The following is a 23,458-nucleotide window of genomic DNA, read 5'->3' as shown; positions in this document are numbered from 1 at the left end:
CCTTCTTACAAGGTGAGAGAAGAAAAGAACTCGGACCCAAAACTTTGTGAAACATGGCCCTGAAGATAACATCACTGCTAGTGTTGGGGTGGAAATGGAAATGAGGTGATAGGAGGCCCCTACGAGGGGCGGCCATGGGAGGGACTGGGACTTGCAGTGGGGCGGGAGGGGGGGTCTCTGCTGTGAATGGCCTCCCTCTGCTTTTCACGGAAACAAGGAGGGGCTGTGGAAATCCTTCAGTGAGAGAGAAGGGAAAAAAAAGATTCATCCAGAGGATTCATCAGTGGGGAAAACAAAAGGTAGTTAATTGGTGGTGTGAGGCTGGCACAGAAAACACCGCTCTCCACCGAGTGTGCGGAGGAAGCTGGAATCCTGAACCATCACTGCCACTTTCAAGCAGCTCTGAAACTGACTCAAAACACCAAGGGTATGCTCTTTAGCCTGACTCAAGGAATACACGGTTAGATGGGTCTACAGTCCTATTCTGGTCCCCACAATTTTCACCTCTGGGTCACGTTCCCAGAGAGCTTGGGAGCCCCTGAAATCTGAGCGAAACTCCGGTTCCATCCATTTCACTTGTGCTCTGTTCCCAGCAAAGCCGGGAAGCACACACCTCTGAGCTGGACTCCGGGAGCGTTCTCACTGACCCCCGGCTTAGACGCACGGAAATGAGTCTACATTCTCTGTGATGCATTCACTCCAGGAGAGACGTTGAGAGAAACCAATTTGAGAGGAGGACTTTCCCTTGGACAATCAAAATCCAAATAATTCAGGTAATAAAAGTTGACAGCAGACAGGCATAACCAAAGATTGCGAGAATCGGACACAAAGAGGATGTTGTCAAGAAATCAATTCTGATGGTAATCACACTTCAGTGAGCCTAAAACCACTGCTGTCAAAATGGTCCCAACACGGACGAAACCTGTGTTACTCAGCTGAAGCTTTCTGTTAACTGTCCCCAAAAGGAAACCTGTCTACTGTATAGACAGGAAATGAGGCTTCGGGATGGGCTGGGGACAGAGTCCCTGAGAGTCCCCAAGGCTGGCGCTCAGGACTGCACCCCCCAGTGGGCAGGTGCCTGGGCCCAGAGGGGACTCACCTCAGAAAGCCCCTTGCCGTTTGCACCTGAAGTGAATGAACTGTGGGTTTTGCGGGAGTCAAGTTAGAAGACGCACCTTTTGATTCGACTTGACCAGAATAAAAACATGGGTTATTTTTTCGGTGCACAGACTAACCGTGAAAACACCCTTAAGCTGACGAGCACTGGGGGCAATTTTATAAAATGAACAGTAAAATCGATTTTGTAAAGTGCATGAAGCTGAAATATGGTGAGCGATGGTGTTGACCAAATGGATTTTCCTTCAGCTGTGGTTACACGGTGAGTCCTCTGCTACTCAATAAGTCTGGGCGGTTAAAAGCAGTCCATGAGGTTCAGTTGCTTTTCTAACTATTAGCTTTAAAGCAGTATTACCTATGGGATAGACAGATATCTATCACGGGAAATTATTTTATAGGCAATTCATCCAGACAGAAAACCAGGCCATTTCAAGGTAACGAGAGACCCAGAGCAAAACTCTTGGAAAACAATCCATTCGACAGCCAACCATCATGATATCCTTTCTGTTTCTTTGTTCCTCGGAGACATCTTACTCTTTCCATGATGTCAGAAACAAAAGGTTATGACTTTAAATGGGGAATAACCAGCTGGGCAAATGAATTTGTTCGAATAAGACCACATATCTTGAGGCTGCACACAAAGACGGACAGACACATAGCAGAAGTCACTGACTCGGAGGGTAATCACATCTCCCTCCAGTCTCACAGAAGCCATGCTGGATTTCTCCTAAAATTCTGCCCTGCGTGGCTCCTGATGTGCTAGCAGCTGTCTGGTGCTCTTGCACCCTGGCAGCATGTTCTTGGGAGTCTGGTCAGCTGTATGTAGACTTTTTAGATTCCGTGAAGACGCTGCTGTGCCTGTCACCTTTTGGGGAAGTGACTCGTTCCCCTCCTCTTTCCTCTGGGCAGGGAACAGCTTCAGGTAACTTCTCAGAGTCCTCCCAGCTCCTCAATGCCAGAGGTGAGATCTGGACTCAAGAGTGTCTGTCTCAGGACTTCCTAGCAGTCCAGTGGTTAGGACTTTGCCTTCCAATGCAGGGGGTGCAGGTTGAATCCCTGGTCAGGGAGCTAAGATCCCACAGGCCTCGGGGCCAAAAATCCAAAACATAAAGCAGAGGCAATATTGTAACAAATTCAATAAAGACTTTAAAGATGGTCCATATCAAAAAAAAAAAATCTTGAAAAAAAAAGAAAGAGTGTCTGTCTCGACTTGTGTTGCCAAGGGGGAGGGGGGAGTGGGGGAGGGACGGAATTGGAGTTTGGGATTAGCAGATGCCAACTATTACATACAGACTGGATGGATAACAAGGGCCTACTGTATAGCACAGGGAGCTATATTCAATGTCCTGGGATGAACCATAATGGAAAAGAATATAAAAAAGAATGTACATACATGTATAACGGAGTCAGTTTGCTGTACAGCAGAAATTAACACAACATTGTAAATCAACTATGTGTCAGGAAAAATAAAAAAAAGAGTGTCTGTCTCTTAGTGTGTTAACCCACTGGCCTGCAGGGCTCCTCAGGAGAATTAAACACAACACAGAAAAGATAAAGCTCTTACATCTGACAACAGCATAGGGCACTGTGGTGAGTACAGTGGGCTCTCAAGAAACACTGAATTGAGGCTGCTATGTCATTCCTCCACTAAACCTCCCACGACAGATGACACTGAAATCTGTCCACTGAATTCATACACAGCCAGCCACCCTGTGAGCTCAGATGCATTCTTACCAAGTGCATGACACAAGGAACTGGGCAAAATCATCCCACACAACCTACAAACCCCATGCACTACGTGGAGGCCCTTCTCAATGATTCCGTCAGAAGGGGCCAAGTACCTAAGGCAGAAAGTCTAAGAAACAAAATAAATAAAACTGCAGAGAAGAGCTTACATTTCTTTCCTCTGACTTAAATTTTCTACTTGGAAAATGAATAAAATCTCTGCTTTTCATTGGAGTTGACTGATTTTCACTAAATTCAGTAGACAGCACTTTTTATGTTTATTTATAGGCAGGCTGGTATCTTAAAAACCTAGAGGGGTGGGCAAAAGTTTTAAATAGACTGATTTCTATGGCTCCGTTTCATGAAGCATCAGTGGGGCTGGAGAAAGCATTAATATCCACAAAAGTAAACATTCTGTTTTCTCTGTTAGGTGAGTGAAAACAGCAATGAACTTGAAACATTATTTCCACTTGGCCTTGTGGCACATTGTATGTGCCAGCAGGCAGAAGCGCTTGCAAGTAAAGAGTCTGGGCCCTGCAGTCAGCTCTCTCACAGGCCTGATGAAGTCACTCAGTGTCTTACACTCAACCACTCAACCACAGAGGTGATGTTTCCTCACCGGGAAAATGGGGTGATGGATGGTACCGGCAGCAGGGGGTGCTGGGAAGATGGATTAGAAAGTGGTCTGCTGTGAACCGCACAACCTGCTGTTAGCCAACAGCCTCGACTCTGCGCTGCCTATCAAGCCAATGACAACAATTCGTTTGCGTTCCAAGTCCAGCAAAGCAAGGTTTAGGAAGAGATGCCCCCAAAGAAAACACCTGGGATTATCTACCAGAAAAACGTACCTGCATATAACCTTGACTGTTCTCATAATTAATCCTGGATACACTGACTCAGAGAAGAACTTGCTGTGCTTCCGCTACTAGAATCTCTCAGTTTTCAAAATCCTAATGCTGTGATCTCAGCTTCCATTATGTCCATTCCATAATCCTTACAAATGAGGTCAGAAATCAAGGGAGTCTGACACAAGATAGGGAGGAAAGGTTAGCTCACTAGGCTGAAGTTTCAGGTGGGACATGATACTTTTCATGAGGCCAGAGGAAGAAACAGTCATACAGGTTACCTGTTGGGAGGGGATTATCAGACGGGTTTAAGAGATGAAACCAGAATGCAGATATTTAATGTCCTAAAGAAACCAGTTCAGAAAACAAGAGTCAGAGAGACCAAGTGACCTGAGGCTGGTCACGGCACATGGTGAGCTTAAGGCGGAAACCCCAGGCTTCTCCCCCGGAGCTCAAGGACACAGGTACCACCCTGTGATTTGCTGGGCTGTCAAAAGGGTGGTTTATGTATCTGACCTTTGGAAACAGGGATGCTTTATCAGGAACACTGCTTCTCCCAGGACTTTCCTGAGTATTGTGACAGTACCCTATTCATCCACTTGTTCACTGATGCCTACTGTGTGCCGGACTTTGTGGTGGATGCTAAGATAGACCTATATTAAAGTTTTGTAAATGCCAAGGAGAAATGATCAATAGGCAATTCAGTGCTCACCACACAGTAGGACGACAAGATAAATTAAAGACTAGAGTTGTACAACACAGGGAAGATAGCCAATATTTTACAGCAACTATAAATGGAGTACAACCTTGAAAAACTGTGAATCACTGTATTGTACACACCTGTAACTTATATAATATTGTGTATCAACTATACTTCAATTAAAAAAAAATTAAAGACTAGAGTTAAGTTCTGAAGTTTTTTTTAATCATTTGTGGGTAAGGCCTGTGCGGGGTTGGGTATGTGCTTAATGTTTAATTTAATAAGTGACCCAAAGGCAGGAGTGTGGACTCGGACCTCTGCAGAGCAGACCTCCACCACGGCTACTGATTTAATGAATACTCCTGGGCACTCTTTAAATTGAAAGAGAGTTCATCAGATCTGTGCATCTGCCCTTCTCAGCAATCTGTTGTGTTTCTGAGGAAGGGAGGAAAAAACGTGAACAGACCATTTTCGGTATGTTACGAGTAACTCAGCTTCCAGTGATTATCAAGTCATCAAGGGCTCAGGATGCCTAATTTCAGGAAAAAAAAATTTGTCTGAATCATCTTCTTTCCATTCCTACTAAGTTCTCTTCTCAACCGTCTTGAAAATTTCAAGTACTAGCCATTGAAAGAAAAAGAAAAAACCGAAATGAGTCACCTACTACATTATCTGCAAGCTATAAAAATAAGCATATTTTTAGTATATCAAAAAAAACAAGTCCCTATAAAACTGGCTCAAAAACCACCTCCTTCTTGAGAGTTTTCCCTTCTGTTCCATCAAGGTAATCACTACCTCCTCTGGGCTCCCAGCCTATATCACACATCTATCTAGTGCAGTCTGCCCTGGGGACTGGTTAGTTGTAGTGTCATCTGTACATATTCCTGGAGAGCAAACAAACAAAACGAGAGTCCCTGTCCCTGTCTCAGTACCTGCTACACAGGAGATGCCAGTAAAAGTGCTGTACTGAAGAGATCAAAAATAAGTTTCCCTAAACAGGGCCTTTAAACTATGAAAACAGAGACTCACTCACTTGCCACCCTCAGCAACCATCTATCCAAGACCTCCTAGGCTGTGGCACTTGAAGGTCACGGGAGCAGAGCCTGGGACACAGACACAAGTGCGAATGTGCCTCTGCCTCAGAGAACTTGCTGGCGGTGAGGGTACTATCCCTGGGGCTGAGAAGCCTCGGTCTGTGTCCTCCCATCCCTTATTTAATTTGGCAAATCCGTTATGAAATGCAGGACTGGAATTTAGCATTTAGTATTGAGTCTGAAGTTTATTTCAAGTGGGCTGGAAAGTCAAGATGGTGGGGAAGATGTGTAAGACTAAAACTCAGGTTTGTTAAATCAACTGAGGAACAGGCCGTGACTTGCCAGAGGTTTCAGGTTAAGAGGTGCTCTGAACAAGAAGCTCACTAACTGATTCCTACAAAGAGTTGGCAGTCAGCACTGCTGATGTGCTAATCTGTGCGGAGTAATGGAGCAGAGGGAGAGGATGAAACCGTCCTCGCCCTCAAGGCACTGAACGAAATACACTAACAAAGAATTAAAATACAGTGACATAATCACCTCAGAGGTGTGAATAAGATACAACAGCAGCCCATGGGAGGTGGTGAGCAACTCTGCCTAAAGCAAGAGAAAATAACCCATCGTGTCTAATCACTGGTGGTGAAAGAGGGTTCATGTGCATCTGGCACAGAACACCTATTAGCCGGAAAGCCTGTTAGGATTCGTGTGTTTTTCCAAGGTCGACCTAACAAAACTGAGTTTTGTATACTCTGGATACTTTTCAAATGAGCTGATCAATGGATGATAAAGAGAGATTCATTCATTCAACAAGCATTCGCTCGCCTACCTTGTACCAGAAATGGCCAAGTTTTGTTATTGAAGTATATACATATGTATACGAATAGGAATATTCTAACATCCCTACATAGTTATTATCAATTACAATGCAAAGCCCAGCGTTTCCAGGGATTCTGCGCTCCACACGATGAGTGTGGCAGACACCTCATCCCCGAGAGATGCAGCAGAGAAACTTTCCTCATCCTCCCTGACAGACAAGCTGTGACGAAATGCCACTCTCACAGACGCTGTGTCACTTTAATGTTGCCGTGACAAAGGAAACTGCAAAGCCCAACAGCCCTGGCAATGACGGAAAATCCCTGAGCACATCTCCATGGTGTCAGATTCTTAACAGCCCCTTCAGATGCATCCTCTAAGGACCAACACTTTTAGTCAGAGTTTTCAGCATTTCATGTGGAATAAATGTTTCTTCTATAACTGGTAAAACAACTGGCTGGCTTTTTGAGAACCCCACTTCCTGCCAGACTCTGTCATGTCCAATACTGCCAGACATCTAGAAAGCCTATATATTGATTTCCTTTTGTCCTGCAGACGCAAGGGAGAACACTCATCCATAACATTTGGACTGTCTTCAAGAAGCCTCCACGGCCGCTGTGAGCAGCTCTTCGTGTCTACACACAAGGAATGACTGACACGAGATCCTGCCTCATCTTCTGGTTTTCGGAGGAGCATTTACCAAAAAGGCTGGTGAGGAAGGTTAGCACGCCTGGTTCTACGGTACAGCTGAAGGCATGGGCCACTGCACCTAGAGCCCCCTGAGGAGCATCCCCGGCCCCTGCTGGGCTGATCGCAGCCTCTGATCAGTACCCACCAGCAAGGCAAAGCTGTGCTCCGGCAGCATCCCATACTGTTGCACGAGCTTCTCCCGGGTCACGCGGGGCAGCTCGGGAAGCTGCTCCCGGAGCTGGTCGATGTTGATCACCTGCTGCGGGTCTGTGCCAGGGGGCAGGGACCCCGAGTCGTAGAGCAGCAGCGGGGGCAGGTTGGGCTCCGGCATTAACCTGGCACACAGAGGAGATGGCATGACTGAGTATTCAGTTTAGCTGGAAGAAACAAACCTATCGTCAGTATGAAAGTGTGTGTCTGGATGCCATGTTACTTGCAAATATTTTCCAACATCCCATAATATCAAGTCTCCTAGTTTTCCAGGAACTAGTCCTTATACAAGTGTAAGGTCAAAATGACCAAATCCACCACTCTCTACGCTTAAACGAGCATTAAGTGAAAAAGGCACAGCACCATGTTGATGCCACACTGTGGTTTGTAATTGTGGATAAAGTATATATTCATAAAGACATAGGCTGGAAAAAATAGGACCAAATGAGAACAATTTACTTTTTAGGAAGAAAGACTATAAATTTAAAAATATTTTTAGCAGTATTTGTGTAACAAATGAAAAGTCAAAGAAAAAGAAAACTTTCTTTCTTGAGAAGTGCAAGAAATAAATGGATTTTGCCTAAATAAAATGTAGAAGCTAGGGGAGAAGGAGGAATGAATAAAGGGAGTATAAGGGATTTTTAGGGCAGTGAAACTATTCTCTATGACACTGTAATGGTGGCTACATGTCATTATACATCTGTCAAAACCCACAGAATGGACAACATAAAGCACAAACCCTTATGTAAACTATGGACTTTACTTAATAATAAGGTATCAATATTGGTTCATTAATTTTAACCAAGGTACCACACTACACACTAATGCAAGATGTTATCAGAGGAACCTCTGTGTGTGTGTGGGCGGGGGGATACGACACATACCAAGGAGTATATGGGAACTCTGTAATCTCCACTGAGTTCTGCTGTAAACCTAAAACTGCTCTAAAAAAGTCAACTAATTTTTAAAAAAATGTGGAAGCCGCACCGCTGCATATACTCTTGTGAAATAAAGATGTCCTTCCCTCTGTTCTACTCTAACATTTTCTCTCTGCCCATATTTGTCAAAGGGCTTATGCAAAAGCAGGGTAATGCAGAATGGTGGCTCCAACGTAATAGCTCAGAAGGGCAAGCAACCCATCACCTCAATGCCAAATCTGTGCTATGAATTAGTCTGACTTCTGAAGGCAAGAGGAAACCAAAGGGAGGCTTCCTGAATCCCATCTGTTAACCTGAGAGCCAGAGCTGAAGCCACTGGCTGTGCTAAAAGCCAACTCCACGCTCAGTGAGAAAGCAGCATAAACAGAGTAGGGGCGACAATGGAAAACAAAGAAGTTCTTAGGAAGAACAGACCGAACCTAGAGGGATCACTATAATTAGAACAATGGTGACTTTGACAGACACACAAGAGGAGTCCTTGAGGTGACATGCATTCTAAGGGTTTGTGAGCTTTGTCTTTCCTAAATCTCGATGCTATATTTGTTCCTCATTGACAGCAATGGCTACTCTTACCTCTTCCTGCACTTCGCAAAGGAAAGTGCCAACCCCCACCACTTTGTTGCTTAAATCTTTAATTTTTGCAGTCTGCTAAACTGGGAAGAAACAAAAGTCTCAATTTATTGGAAGCTATTCTTATTATTTGCTTTATTTCTGGATCTCAAATGAGGCCTAACGTGTTAAACAGCATCACCTGAGGTTTGAAGGGAACTGCCATTAACATATACATCTCTTTTTTCTACCTTCTCACAGAACTTCAGTGTTACTGCATTAATTACTGAACATGAGAATAAGAACAGCCTAGGCCCCACCCCACAACTGCCATCCTCTTAGCTCAATTATGAAAACTCTGACACAGAGGTGAGTGAACAAGTGTTTTCCAGCTGTTGAATCCTGTCAAATAAGGTACTCCAAGGCTACCAAATCAAGAAAATACTCTTCCTCTCAGTGTACACGTAAAACAGGAAGCCTAGATTTTCCATTATGCGACAACAACAAGGAAAAGTGGTTCCTAAAAGCAATCTAGGATCATTAGGTTGGTCTGTAAGTGGATCTGGAATATGACCCAAATATAGAATGGTGTTTTGACAAGAGGAGTAACCACCTGTAGTCTTGTTTTCCTTCTTTGTCTCTCATCGGCACGGTGCACCTGTGACAGTTAAATGAGAAAACATTTTAAAAATGCTGCATGCAGCGTCAGCTAGTGTAGATGCAGACAGGGGTTCCCCTACCAATAGGGAACCCAGGGGATTCAAGCTCCTCAGCCTTCCTTGGGAGACACTTTCATGAATACATTGCAGAAATAATATTAAAGAAAGACAAATGTTTAGCATGATAATTAAAGAAAAAGAACAGAAAAGAAATTGCTTCAACGTTTCCAACATTTAACCAGCTCAAACTCTAGGCTCTTGAGCTTTTTTCCCCAGTCTTCTGTTAAGTGTATAAAATCCTCAAAATTCAGAGTCAGAAAGTTAGACTCAAAGATATCTAAACAGAAAAAGACACCACTACAACCAGTTCTAAGCTTTCTTCCACTTCTAGCTTAAATTGGCAGAACTTAGGTCTGATAGAATTTAAGGAAGTAAAAATTCTTGGAACAAAGGAGGTAAGCTGGAAGCCAGGGAAGTGCCAGGACTTAAGACTCAGCAAGTCTGATGGCAGTCAGGTGAAACCTCTTACCAGCCCTAGAGGGCATATCACAACCCTGTAGGGTACCGTATTTTCCTAATTTTACTAATGAGGAAACCAAAGTGCAGAGAAGCTAAGTACCTTCTCCAAGGTGACATGGCTGGTCTGTGGTGAGCCCAGACTGGAGCCCCACCTACCTGTATTCAAGATGCTGTCATGCAAACTCACCCCAGCTTGTAATCGAACGAGCGAGTTTCATTCAGGATTTTACCTCCATTCTCGAGTTCATTGATTTGCCTCTGAATTTCATAGTCTAAAAATAATAGTTTAGTATCATATTTTGATCCCTTTCATCCAGTTTAGCAATAATTAGACATCTTTTTCAATCTTTATGTCAAAAACTAATCAAGGGAGTTGTTTATAATTCTTCCCACAGATGCTATATTTTATTCTTGCTGCCATCATAGAATAATCATGCTAGAAAGGGCCTTTTAGGAAGCTCTGCTTCTTCACTTTTTGAGAAAACCCAGACTCAGAGAGATTGCGTAACCCAGTACAGGCTACAAAACGTGGCAGAAGCAGGGCTAGGACCAATATCTACGCAGAATGACCCCAGATCTAAGATCGCTGCTTATCAAGAGTTTTTATCCCAGGATCCATGGGTGGCCTTCAAGGGGTTCTAGTACCTCCTGAGATTATATGCAAACGTGCATGTGTGCACAGGCACATATTTTGGAGACAGGGTCCAGAATAAAAACTCTGGACACTCTCTCCAAAATATGGAGAGGGATCTATGACCCCAAATGATGAACAGCCACTGCTCTATGCCACACTCCCTCACCACCCAACAAGGCAGAAGTGGTAAGCAAAGCACAGCCACAGTTGCTAAGCTTCCTTATGAAAACAGCTTTAGCCTCCGCTCCCCCCTCAACTCCCCGCCCAACATGTACCACCTGCCCTTGCCCAAATCCAAACTCTTATCATAGCTGATAAAAAGCAGCAACACGAAGAGGATGGCTAAAAGGCGTGATGTAGGGAGAAACATGGGGTAGAAAAATTACAGGCTTGAAGAATTAAGCCCATAACAGTAAAGCTTCGGTTCTTCCAGCCTGAGTCAGACCACAGGTAGAATTCTGTCTCAGACTACTCCAAAGGGTCCTTCATAAAATAACAGGTTAGGGACAGCCAAAATCAGGCAGGGGTCTCCATCATAAGTCATCAGGGATGAATCTACCTAAAATCTTGTTTTTTAGGTTCCCATCACCACCTCTTAGAATAATGAGTTCCAGAACACTTATCACCTACAAGGTGAAGTAGAACTTTCTTTCTGTTCATTCCAAGCTTCCCCTTCACAGACCTGAGCTGGAGGGTTTTCCCTAACCCAAACCTATCATGGCCTCAGAAATCTGGACTGTGTCTCCTTTTACAGGCAGAAGAGTCCACCATCGTTAGTCTGTCTTTACGCGGGGACCTTCCCCAACACCTTCCTCTCCTGTAAGTCATCCCCTTGACCATTTTTATGCTTTTTTCCTGAAAACTTGTAGACTCAAAGTGTTTTCACTGAGGCTAGTTGATCATTTCAGGTTCAGGATAATAAAATTTTATACAAGATTAGAAAATCTTTTTTGTGTTCCTTCTAATACCCAGGATGCTACTAAACCTTTTGGCTGTGACTCCACATTCATCCGTCCCGTTCTCTGTGTACCCTGAAGGGTGCACCTTAACCTCCACCTCCTCCCTCCTCTCTTCCTCTCTAGATACCTTTGGTTTTAAAGAATATTTTCATTCCTCTGAGATGTCTTCCCCTCACATTCACAGATATCAACTTCTATGGACCACCCTAGATGCTGACCTTGCTCAACTGTTCGATTTTAACTACTAGTATACATTTGTCCACACTGAAAGATCCACAATGTGAACAAACAAGACCAATACCTGATTACACAGGCCCAAGCAATCTATTAGTTAAAACGGTAAAAAGCAGAAAAACATACTGACCAATTAGGTCAAATCGTGGCCATCTATAATGAACAAATATGACTTTATACAGTTCGGTCTGGTCAGAAGGAATGTGGTACATGGAAAAACAGAGTTACAGGATTTTGCAGATCCTCCCATAGAGGTGAAGTCTATTTCCCCTCCCCTTGAACCTGCTTTGAATGGAATGTGCTGGAAGAGATGCTGTGCAAGTTCTAGAGCTAATGACTCAAGAGGCCTTGAGGCATCTGCCTTCATGCTCCTGGGGTGTCCCCTCCGCCAAATAAGAAGGGCTGGGCTAGGCAAGTGAATGAAGCAAGCCCACGTGGGTAGAGCAGCCCAGCAGACATCCAGCACCAAGGCTGCAACACGTGAGTGAGGTATCTTGGACCCTGTATCTCAGCGGAGCTGCCGGCTCCCCACAGCCACATGAATGAGCCAAGGCAGGACAAGTAGAAAAACCACCCAAGCCACAAAACTCTGAAGTTGAGATGTTATTATGTAAGCCATTAAGTTGGGGGGGGGATGCTTGTTACACAGCAATAGATAACTGATACAAAGAAGTATATGAGGAGTAACAGCTGACATTCACCTATAGCTTTGGCCAAAAACCTGGCACTATTGAGATTCTTTACTTCGGTTCGAATGCCCAAAGGCTCCCCAGGGTTATGCACAGATATGTTGGCGTCCACTCTCAACTGGCCCTCTGTAAGGAAAGAAAAAAGACAACACTTTAGAAATTCTCTGAGGCAATCGTGGTTTTTTCAAGGCAAGAGAGTACAAGCAACGTCTAACTCTAGTTCCTGTTCAGTTACAGCAGCCTAACCTCAGAGGAAGTTAAGGTTGGTCCTGAAGTACTAACTTCTGCCCACTTGCGAAAATGATGGTCCTAAGGCATCTGAGGGGTGTGTGTGTATATATTTCTGTGCACTTGTACACATGCAGAATGCAGGAGAAATTCTGGATATACTGGCTTGGGAAATCTAATTTCTTTCATGCCAAATAAGAAAAACAACACTGTTAAAAATGGAGATTTACCCTGCAGTTTTATTCCGAAGTGTTTTTCAAAGTGTCAGAGCTGGGTTGTGGGGGAAGGCTTCAGAAATGATCATGTGATAGCCCTACACTGCTCTCCAATGGAATGTGGATTTCCAACAGTGATTCCGAGAGATTTATAAGAGGGTCCTTGAGAATTTACAGCTCAAGGGCAAGAGCCAGAAACCTGGGCTTTTCCCCTCGTCCTTCCTCCAGGTACTGTAATGATCTCTTCCTTCCGTAAACAGGACTCGGAATCCTTCCTGACTGCTGTAAGGGTTTGCCGCAGCAGACAGACAGTGCTGTTATGAAGGGGACGGTCTGTGGGGGAGGGACTCAGAGGGGGCCATCCCCATCCTGGGAGGACCTTCTCTGACCCTGCAAGCCACCCCCCCGCCCCATTTTGGGAACAGTAATCCCTAAGGAAGCAGGTGGTTTATGGAGAGGGCCAAGAGGCTCTTGAGGAGGATAGGGAGGCAAAATCTCAAGCCAAAGAGAGATAAAGATAAGAAATCATCACATTTTATACCCTGCAAGGTAAGGCCTCAATTCTCTGTTCTCCAATTCCACTTACAATATTTAAAACAGAACAAAAGGGGAAGACAAAATGCTGGATTTTTCTTAGGCAAGTCTTTGAACTAAAAAAGAATCTGCCAAAGAGGAATGTGTCGACGGGCTGAAGAAAGCAATTTCTTTTCCAAGGTTTCATAGCAAAAGCATATTAAAATAATAAAATAGCTCAAATATATTCTATGCCAAGAAAAAGAGACCCTTGCAACAGGTCTCTGTCATTCCCACTCTGCCGCTCCAATGGCCACCCACGTTGACAGGCAGGGAAAAGGTGCCTTTCAGCCCAGAAATTACTCTATGTCTCCAGAATGGACCTCTCACATTTCTACAAAATCCCATAGCCCCTTTAGGACAACATGTGCTTCCTTGAATCTCAAGAAGTCCCAGCGACTCCTGATATCATCAGACTCTTGGTCTAGGAACCCTGCGGCATCCTTTGCTGCTGTTTTCTTGGCCCTTTGTAGTCTAACTGACTAGATCCTGTCAGTTCCTTCCCCCAAACATCCCTCAGAGCTGTCACTTCCTCTCCATTCCCACGGCTGCCATCCTTGCCTGAGCACCCGCATCCCATCCTGACCTTCAACTCAGTGACCCCTCCTGCTCCAGCCTCGCCCCGCTCCAGCTCGGTTCTGGCCACATCCACTCCCAGCACTTGACCAAGTGCACAGCTGGCTCCCACTGGGTCATCCCACCTCCTCTGCTTGGTATGCAAGAGCCCTCGTCTGGTCTTGACCGATGCACCCCAGATTTCCTGCTGCTCATTCCCTGAGAAAGCCTCCTCCCATCAGGGAAGCTTCTGTCTGCTCGCTGGTGCCCACAGGCCCTCGTCATCCCTGCTACTGGCCCTCCTTGAACCTCAGCTCATCCTTCGAGGTCCCACATAAGTGGTACCACCTTCTCCTCCTGGAAACCCTCATCCGTAGGCCGGCCTCCACTGGTGGCTCCTCGGAGCTACCAGAATACATGCAGTCAGTAGAGCACACGATTGTAGTCTATTCTGAATTAGTCTTTTCTCTGAGACCAGATGGAAGGCCCTTGGGAATGGAGCCCAGATTTAAAACTCCCACCCCTCTTGCCTTCCCAAAGACATCACTCCTTCAGTTCTCTCCTCTCTCCCACAGCACTCCTTAACCCTCTTCTTCAGCATTCCCTCTATGCATGTGTATCCATAATCAACAGTATTTCTCACTAGAAACAAACCCCAAAGACCCACTCCCTTGAACCCAGTTCTCTCTTCATCATTCTGCTGTTATTGCTCTGCTTTCCTTTTCAGCAAATCCTCTCAAACAAGTACTGCTTGTTTGTTGGCGTCTCATCTCCGTGAGCTCACCTCCCATTTACTCCTACACCCATGTCAGCCTGGCTTCTGTCCCTACCTCTCTGCAAAACGCCTTGTCAAAGTCACCATCAACCCCTGGCTGCCAAATCCCACGGACGCAGGACACGCTGTGTCTTCCCCTCACTGGATACGCCGGCCCTCGGCGGCATGTGACCTACCAACCAACGCTTCCTCCCTGCAACATCTTCCTCCCTCGGCTGCTGTGACCTTACTCACCCTTAGCTGGCCCCTACCTCCTGGACACTTTCCATGTCCATGTCATTTGTTCCCATCCAGACTCAGGACTGTCTTCTTTACCTGCACTCTCTCTGTAAATGTATATGGTCTTAAACACCATTCAAGTTCTGATAACTCCTGAATTTCTCTCTTCAGCCAAAACCCTACTCTGAACTCCATCCACACTGACCTCTGCGCCTACTTCATCTCCACGTGGAGGTGGCCCAGGCATTTCAATTTCCGAAACTAAAGGATCTGCCCCTGCAACACATGCACATTTGTCCTCATCTTCCCCGTGTCAGCAAATGGCACCGCCACCTCGTTCCTCAAGCCTCCTTGACTTCTTCCGGACTCTTTGCCTTCTACCCCAGCCTGTTAACAAAAATCCTGTTATTTCTAAAAACCACCTCGAATCCACCATCTTGCTCTCTCCATCCTCACCGACACCAGCCACGTTCCATGGAGCAGCCGTGGTGGTTTTCCAAAACGGTAATCCGACTATGTTGTTCCTTGGCTTAAAAGCCCTTCCCTGACCTCCCACTGCCCTTGGAATGAAATCCAAACTTCTTATCATTGTTGGTGATCTAGCCCTCGCAGACCTTTTCAGTCTTACCTGAGGCCACACTGCCCTGCTCCTCGTGCCTTCCCTACAGTGGTCTTCTGCCACCTGTGTTACCTCCAAGCATATACTGTACGTTTTCCTCACCTCAGGGATTTTGCCTGGGCTCCTTCCTGGACGCTCATCCTCCAGCTCCCTGGGGCTGGGGCCTCGGGTTATTCTCCAGAGGCCCTCACCATCCAATGTATTCTTTATCACGGCACCCTCTGTACTTCCTTAAAGCACTTATCACTGTAACTACTTTGTTCTCTTTGTTAATGTATTTGTGTCCCTCATGAATACAATATTTCCTCTAGGTAGCAGGAACAATGTCCTTTTCACTGCTCTGTTCAGAACCTAGAGCTGCCTCTGGCACATGGTAATTGTTCGATAAATTCATACCTTGGTATTTTCCTGAGCCACGAGTAAGCAGACTGGTCTCACAGTAGGTTCCCGACAAGTTCTAAAGTTCTGTCTGAATAGGACTAATCTACTGAATCCTGTGAAAGGCCCATTCAGCTCAAAGGAAAACTTTCCAAGTATGCTGAGCTCTGCCCAGCCAAACCTCGATACTTGGGAGAGAACTTTTTTTGAGCCCTGAGAACCCTGAATTGGACCTCTCCTGCTTTTAAAAATAAAACCATCTTTCACAATTTAGACTTTTAATTTGGAAAAGGAATAAAGCATGAGTTTCAGTCTCTCCCAGAGAAGACCGCACTCCATAGATGTCTGAGGGGACTCATTTAGTGTCCTGCAGTGTTGAAAGGCAGTTCCCTTGCCTGGATTCCAATACAGTATCCAACACTCACAAAAGGCATTTACCCAGTGAAGACAAAATACCTTTTAAACAAATTAAGGTAAATTGCCTCAAGTCCACAAAAGCCTCACAGTCACGTTTGCTTCAATGCATTCTGCAACACGGGGGGAGGGCCTTCACAAGAACGTTATCAAGCTCAATTTCCACCCTCTAGAAGTAGAGAGATTTGTAACAGCAAAACGAAAAAACCTGTGCTACTGAGCACAGTGATATGGTGCAGTCACATTTTTTTTTTTTTTAAAAACACATTCACACACCAGAAATATAACATCAGGGCAGAAAACTGTTTCTGTCAACAGCAGGGGCCTGATGATTTAGTGAGAAAGTCTATTAAGCTGTTTCATTCTGATCACTGAATACTCTCCAGAACTTAAACAACAGGGTTTGACAAAAAATAAGGTAAAATAAATAACGTGGCTCAATTTTATCCAACATATTTCACAAAGTTTATTCATCCACAGTGAGTGGTGATTCTACTTACTACTGTCAATAGAAGCACCTGACCTTTCATGAGCACAGGCTATTTGTCAGGACCTGTGATACGTTTTATGCACATTACCACGTTCTTTCCCTACAGCAGAGCTTTAATGACACATCCACTTAGACGTCCTTTAGGCAATTCACACTTGACACGTCCGAGACGGTATTCCAGGTTTTCTTCCACAAGGCCAGTCCTCGCCTGCTCTTCCCACCCTGCTGCCCCAACTCTGTTTGATGACTTGGATGACTTCCTCTCCTCTTTGGTTTCTTCCTTTCTCTTTCCATATACAATTATTTAGGGACTCGTTTCACAAGTGTGGAAAGGGAGGCTCACAGAAGTCAATTACCTCGCCCAGTTTCTATAGCTAGAGGCGGTAGGATAGGATTCCAATCCAGGTCTGGGCCTGCAGTGTCCTCAGCACTCACACTCTGCTAACCCAGCTCCCAAGGTTGTTTGTTTTTAATTAATTAATTTATTTTTGGCTGCGTTGGGTCTTCCTTGCTGCGCACTTGCTATCTCTGGTTGCGGCGAGCAAGGGTACTCTTCGTTGCAGTGCGTGGGCTTCTCATTGCGGTGGCTTCTCTTGTCGCGGAGCACAGGCTCTAGGCACTCGGGCTTCCGTAGTTGTGGCACGCCGGCTCCAGAGAGCAGGCTCAGTAGTTGTGGCACACGGGCTTCGCTGCTCCGCGGCATGTGGGAACTTCCCGGACCAGGGCTTGAACCTTTGTCCCCTGCATTGGCAGGCAGGTTCTTAACCACTGCGCCACCAGGGAAGCCCTCAAGGTTGTTATCCACAGCAGCGGAGACACTGTCATGGCTGGCACTAGGAAGCGGGGTGACAGTGCTTACAAAGGAAGGCGTCCAGAAGTCAGACACACCCGGGCTCGGGCACTTCCTGTGCACCTTGGCCAAATAACCCAACCTCTGGAAGCCTCAACTCCTCACCTGTACAGTAGGCACAGTAATACCCATCTCTCAGGAATGTCATAAAGTTTAAATGAGACAATAAATTAATTTAAAAAATGCTTAGTGAACTGATGAGCACATACTCGATGTTCAAACCGGCAGATATTACAACCTTGGAAACATTTAGCGTATCTATATACTTTGGTACACATTCAACTCAGCAGACTGCTTTGAGGATCTCAACAGTGGCAAACATCCTGAGAAGGAAGTGACTTCTGGAACCCAAGCTGAGCTAGTCTACGCTCATTAGCAAAACTATCAGGAACTCACTGAAGCACAGCCCGGAGCAATTTAAGTTTCATTCCAAAAGCACGCTGGGGGTCCACTGGTGCTCTGCAGGGCAGCCTTCCGTTGGTTCCCAGGCTGCATTCTCCAATGGCGACACAGTGGCCTATGGTGGTGGGACAGAAGGATGGGAAAGGGGCCTGGGCTGATAAAGTGCTGAGAGCACCAAAAGCTGGACACCTGCAGACTCCAGGCAGACCTTCACTACCCAGAGCACTTCAGGACAACATCAGCCACTCTGCTGCTGTGCTGGGGGCAAAGCTGTCTGATTTGTATTTAAAAGCAACAAAAAGTGTCACAACAAATGAGATTTAATGAACCCTCTCAGCTGTCACTGCCTGATGAGTTCTCACTGTTATGGTTTATCTCTTGGCAAGGACCCGATGGGACTATTTCTCAGCTAACAGGTGGCCTGTTTATTATTCCATAGGTTTGGTAGGAATCACAGTTATTTTGAAGAAGAATGGAATAATAAAACTTTTTTAAAGCAACAGTGCATAAATGGATAACTACCCAATCTGCCCATATTTCGTTTCTATTCTGTGGGTAAAAAGACAGGATGAGCCAATTCTCCATTCTACAATGGAGAATTCTCTTGCTCTAACACAGAGCACTCCACTCAAACTCATGTGGCTGGCTGTGTTTTTCCTGACTTTAGCTTAAAGAAGAGAGCAAATTGGCAAGTTCCATCTCTAGATTCAACTTGTACCAGGGCTTTGATGTTACAATTTGTTGCCCATTAGATGTCCTATGTGACAAATGTGGCATTACAAATTCTGAAGTCCCTTTGTAACATGTGAACAAACGTGTGACAAAATGGTCGGTAAATGGTATGATAAACCGACAGGGAGATGAATCATCCCCACCAATGGTACTCAGTGGCACCCTCTGTGACATGTTAAGTGGTTAATTTTTTGTGTCAACTTGACGGGGCCAAGGGATGCTCTGATATTTGGTTAAACGTTATTTTGGGTGTGTCTGTGAGGGTGTTCCTGAATGAGATGAACCTTCAAATTGATCTACTGAGTAAAGCAGATTGCCTGCTCACCGTGGGTGAGCCTCCTTCAATCCGCTGAAAACCAGAATAGAACAAAAGGCAGAGTGGGGGTGAAGCCAAGCAGGACCCTGCGGGGCTCCTGGACATGGAAGCCTTTCTGTGTCCCTGTTTCTTGTTTGTAGAGAACAGATTCCAGCCTCCATGACCTTCCCTGAGTTCCAAAGGGCAGGTTCATACAGTTGCTAATCAGGGAAGGGAGGGGATGCAGAGACAAGGGAGGAGAAGTCAAGAAACAACAGTGCAGCCTTGGGGCAGGGTCCTGGTTCCCCCTCAAGGGATACACATAACACTATCTTTGAGCTCTTTACAGAACTAAAACCCCCAACAAATGGAAGATGTTAACTACCTGATGAAGCATTCTTCATTCCAGAGAGAAGGTCATGATGTGATAGCCTTAAGAACCACAGAAGCTCATCAGGAGACCAGATTAAAGGAGCGGCAGGCCCTGCACACACCCTGATCCTTATCAGCAACCCAGCCCTTGAACCACTGCTGTAAAACTCCTCACCAAATCCCCCTGGGTTGGGACACACAGTTTTGAGGGCATGAGTCCACTGTGCTCCCCTCCGCCTGGCAAAGGAGTAAAGCTATTCTTTTCTACTTCACCCCAAACTCTGTCTCTGAGATTCGATCTGGCACCAGCGCACAGAGGTCGAGTTTTTGGCATCGGGGGAATTTGCTGTCTCTGCCTGACTGCCTTGGATCGGGGATACTGGTCTTGTCTTGGACTCTGGCTCAGACTGGAACTTACGTCCTTGGCTCTCCTGATTCTCAGGCCTTCAGTCCTGGGCTGGAACTATACTATTGACTCTCCTGCTGCTTGATGACTACAGATCTCAGGCACGCCTCAGCCTCCACAGTCACATGAGCCAACTCCTTATAATAAATCTGTTTACATGTCACACGCACATGCACACACACACATCCTATTTGTTCTCTTTCTCTGGAAAACCCTGACTAGTAAGTACGCCACTGGACTGAGAGATGGATTAACCACTGCAGATGCAGAACCTGCACCCTTTTTCCACACTGTCAGGGAGTGCTCTGCGAGTGGCAGACATTTTTTAAAAGCCCCTGGGAACAGAAAATAGGGGAAAACCATGGGAGAGATGGGCATTCAGGGATGTAAGAGTGGGCAAAGCAGCGCTAGGAAAGGCTCATGAAGAAACTGGGTTTGACCAAAACTTGTGATCTTTGTATCCAATTTGCAAACACTTAAAATGTATAATTTCCTTGATCCCAAGTTTTCACATTGTTTCTTCTGTTTAATTCCCTATTATATTTCTATTGAATTTCAGACTTTATCTCAAAGTTAAAGTTTTGTGAAATCATAACCTTGGTTTGTAGTCAATACAATCTGGCTTCAGCTTACATGGATGGAAATTCTATAAAAGGCGGAAAGAGACCCAGAGGAAAAGCATCCAGTAGCAATGAAGCGTTGCCCACACAGAACTCACAAACTAAGAGCTACTGTGCATAAACACAGGGTCTTCTGAGGACGATGAAGCTGTTCAAACACATTATTTTATTAATTCTCACAACGTCCTGATGCAAGAGGCCAGGAGGACACCTCCAGTCCCTGGACTCCTAATCTCACACTCTTGGGCTCAGCACCTCTGCAGGGCCGCTGTTTGTGTGTTTATTTTTGGTCAGGGGCTCAGAAAAAAATTCAAGGAAAATTCTAAAGAAAGACCCCAAAACCCTGAGGTAGAAAAGGCTGAGCAAAGGATGCAAACAACCCCACTGTAGCTGCTGCAGAGAATAAGACTCCAGTGAGGAGAGAGCCCGGGAGTGGAAAGGGAGATGGGGAAGAGGCGGGCACTGCTTCTGTGGCTGCTACCTGCCATGTTCGCCTGGCTGGTCCCCAGGGCCTGAAGAATCAGCTGTAGCTCCCTGACGGCTGCAGCCGCCTCTTCTCCACAGGACATGTCAGGCTCCAGGACCACTTCCAGAAGGCCGACCCCTACCAAAGAGAGGCAGAGTCAGTCTGATTGGAGCTCTCCAGTCTGATCCGCAGATACATCAGGCTGAAACTTAGGAAAACCCTGCAGCACTGACAGGCCCTGAATCGTTTCACTTTCCCCTCACTCTTGGATTTTGAACTTTGGTTCTTTTCTTTTAATGTCTGCTTCAGATGTCAAGCTGCTGGGTCTGTGACTAGGCGGCGACGCTGTCTCGTTTTAGGGGTGGGTTAGTTGCAAGCGCATAGAAACCACAGTCCTAGCCCGGCTCTCTAAGCAGCTCTGCCAACACCAACAATGATATTCCGATCGCCATTAGTCAGGCTCCGGGGCCTGTCTCCTCAGTTGGTTTGGGCAAACTCTGGAGGGGAAGGGAAGTGGCAGGAAGGAAAATGGGGACTCTCCAAGCCTACCCGCTCTATTCAAATCAATGAGCGTCTGGGACCGCAGGCTGTCATGGAGGCTTTTGCCGCTGTCCTGTTCCAGCTGGATCTGCTTGACCCTCGCTGTCCTGGTGACCATCTGACTCCGCCTCTTCCCCACACAGACGCTGTACGCCAAGCTCCCATTCACGGCGATCGGCAGCCTCTGCTGGGTAATCTGGTAGCCGGCCTGCACGCAAATGTGGGCCAGAGTCACTCATCTGTAGGTCAAAGCTGGGAACTAGTTGATCATTCCTTTTAATGTCATAAAACTACAGACTTACTTAAAACCACAACAGAACAGAAAAGGAAAAAAGGAAAAGGAGACACAAATCAGTTTATGTGCTGCGGCCGTAATTTAGCCTGGCCTCTTCTGGCTTCTCTGGACGCCCCTTTCCCCATCCCTGAACCCACACCCCCAATAATGAAGCAGTGAACAACGTGGACCCTATCTTCCCTAGGGAGCACCATTCTGGGGAATAACAATAATCTCTCTGTCTGAAGCCTCTAAGAAAAGAACCTATTGTTTCCACTAAGCTCGTTAGCTCAGCCCTGCAACTGATTACTGGGCTCCTGACAGACCCTCTCACTGGAAGTGCTGGCTAAGCATCCTGCCATCTACTCTCAGCACAGCTAACACCAGTTGCTAGTGCGGTGAAGCTGGATTCATTCCTGCTTTTCGAGCTCACCAGTCATGTCAGCTGCCCTCCCTGACCCGACTTCCCTTGTTCCTCGAGCCAGAAAATGCTGTGACACTCACGCCCGGCTAATGCAAAGCGCAGAGTACTAAAATACTGATGGATGTTGCCAGAGCTCCCTTGCCACCTTCTAAGTGGGGAGGAAGAATTACTTTCAAATGCACATGCGCATGAACGCACACTAAAGAGAAGGCAGGTCAGGACGGAGAACTGGGGAAGAACAGAGAATGACACTGACACAGTTAGTGTCCCCTGACACGGTTCTCGGTACTTCACACCATTTAATCCTCAAGACAACCCTAGGAAGGAGCTACAGGGCATGGAGGGGTGAAGGGCCTTGCCCAAAGCCACAGAGCTAGTAAGTATCAATGTCAGGATCTGAACTCAGATGATCTGACTCAGAGTCTGCGCCCCTAGCTACCCGGCCAGCATTGTTCAAACCAGCTGTTCAAACCATTGTTCAAAGCAGAATCATCCGGTAGAGTGGTCAAAACAAAGATCTTCTGGCTCCATCTGAAGCGTTTCTGCCTGCACGTCTGGGGTGGCGCCTGGGAACTTATATGTCTGACATGTTCCTAGGAGATGCTGATGCTAGTGGCCTAGAGAACACACTTTGAGAACCACTGCATTAGGTCAATTTGCTCTCTGTGCTGAGACAGGAAGTCTCAATCTGTGAAAATTAAACTCTGGGTAGGGCTGCCAAATAAAATACAGATGCTTGGTGAAATAGGAATAATGTGAATACATTATTTAGATAAAAACGAATCTTCTTTTAGTATAAGTGTGTCTGTCTCATGTAATATTTGGCAACACGACCTCCAGATTATCTGAGCTACCTGGGCAAGAAAAAACAGAAAGCCAGAGTTAATAAAACATCTCATTTTAGTCACATATTGCTAAGTCTCCCACCTGAACCAAACTCGTTATCACTCTTAAAAGATGAAAAAAATGCAGTTCAATTCTCTCCACCCTACCAAGCAGTAGAATTTACTACAAGGCTGGCAGCCAGAGGGAAAAAGCAGCAGCAATTGGAGAATTCAGGTTCCAGCTGTATTTTTTATTTAATTCTACTCCTGCCCTCACCTGCTGAAAACAGCTCACCCACGCCTTCAGTTCAGAGAGAATAACGTGAAGCAATATCATCACTACTGATTTCCTAAGCCTCAAGAAGGGCCACACTTACTATCAGAGGCTCAGAGCAAATCAAACATTATTTTGGGAAACACACTTGACATTACAGTTTTGGTTCAGTTCAGTAATATGAAAAATTGGCTCTAGTTCA

The 23,458-nt window shown here is 45.8% G+C and overlaps 1 protein-coding gene across 4 annotated transcripts in view; it reads right to left on the bottom strand.

Moving 5' to 3' along the window:
• The window catches only part of GATB (glutamyl-tRNA amidotransferase subunit B), a 77,059-nt gene that overhangs the window by 22,011 nt on the left and 31,590 nt on the right, over positions 1-23,458 (bottom strand). For 3 of the 4 annotated variants that reach the window (XR_012332139.1, XM_004315290.4, XM_073805512.1), the window contains exons 4-9: positions 21,470-21,668; positions 20,936-21,058; positions 12,324-12,437; positions 9,983-10,067; positions 9,231-9,275; positions 7,066-7,255 (exon numbers count right to left, since the gene is read on the bottom strand). Coding sequence is in view for 3 of the 4 variants with exons in the window: in XM_004315290.4 (XP_004315338.2) it covers positions 7,066-7,255; positions 9,231-9,275; positions 9,983-10,067; positions 12,324-12,437; positions 20,936-21,058; positions 21,470-21,668 (756 nt within the window). In the remaining variant the exon portion in view is untranslated. The remainder of the gene's footprint in view (positions 1-7,065; positions 7,256-9,230; positions 9,276-9,982; positions 10,068-12,323; positions 12,438-20,935; positions 21,059-21,469; positions 21,669-23,458) is intronic. The other variant, XM_033857293.2, reaches the window with a different exon arrangement.

This window comes from Tursiops truncatus, chromosome 5 (genome assembly GCF_011762595.2).
Source record: "Tursiops truncatus isolate mTurTru1 chromosome 5, mTurTru1.mat.Y, whole genome shotgun sequence".
Lineage (NCBI taxonomy): Eukaryota > Metazoa > Chordata > Mammalia > Artiodactyla > Delphinidae > Tursiops > Tursiops truncatus.
The sequence above is the reverse complement of the archived record's forward strand: the minus strand, read 5'-3'. Positions and strand labels throughout refer to the sequence as shown.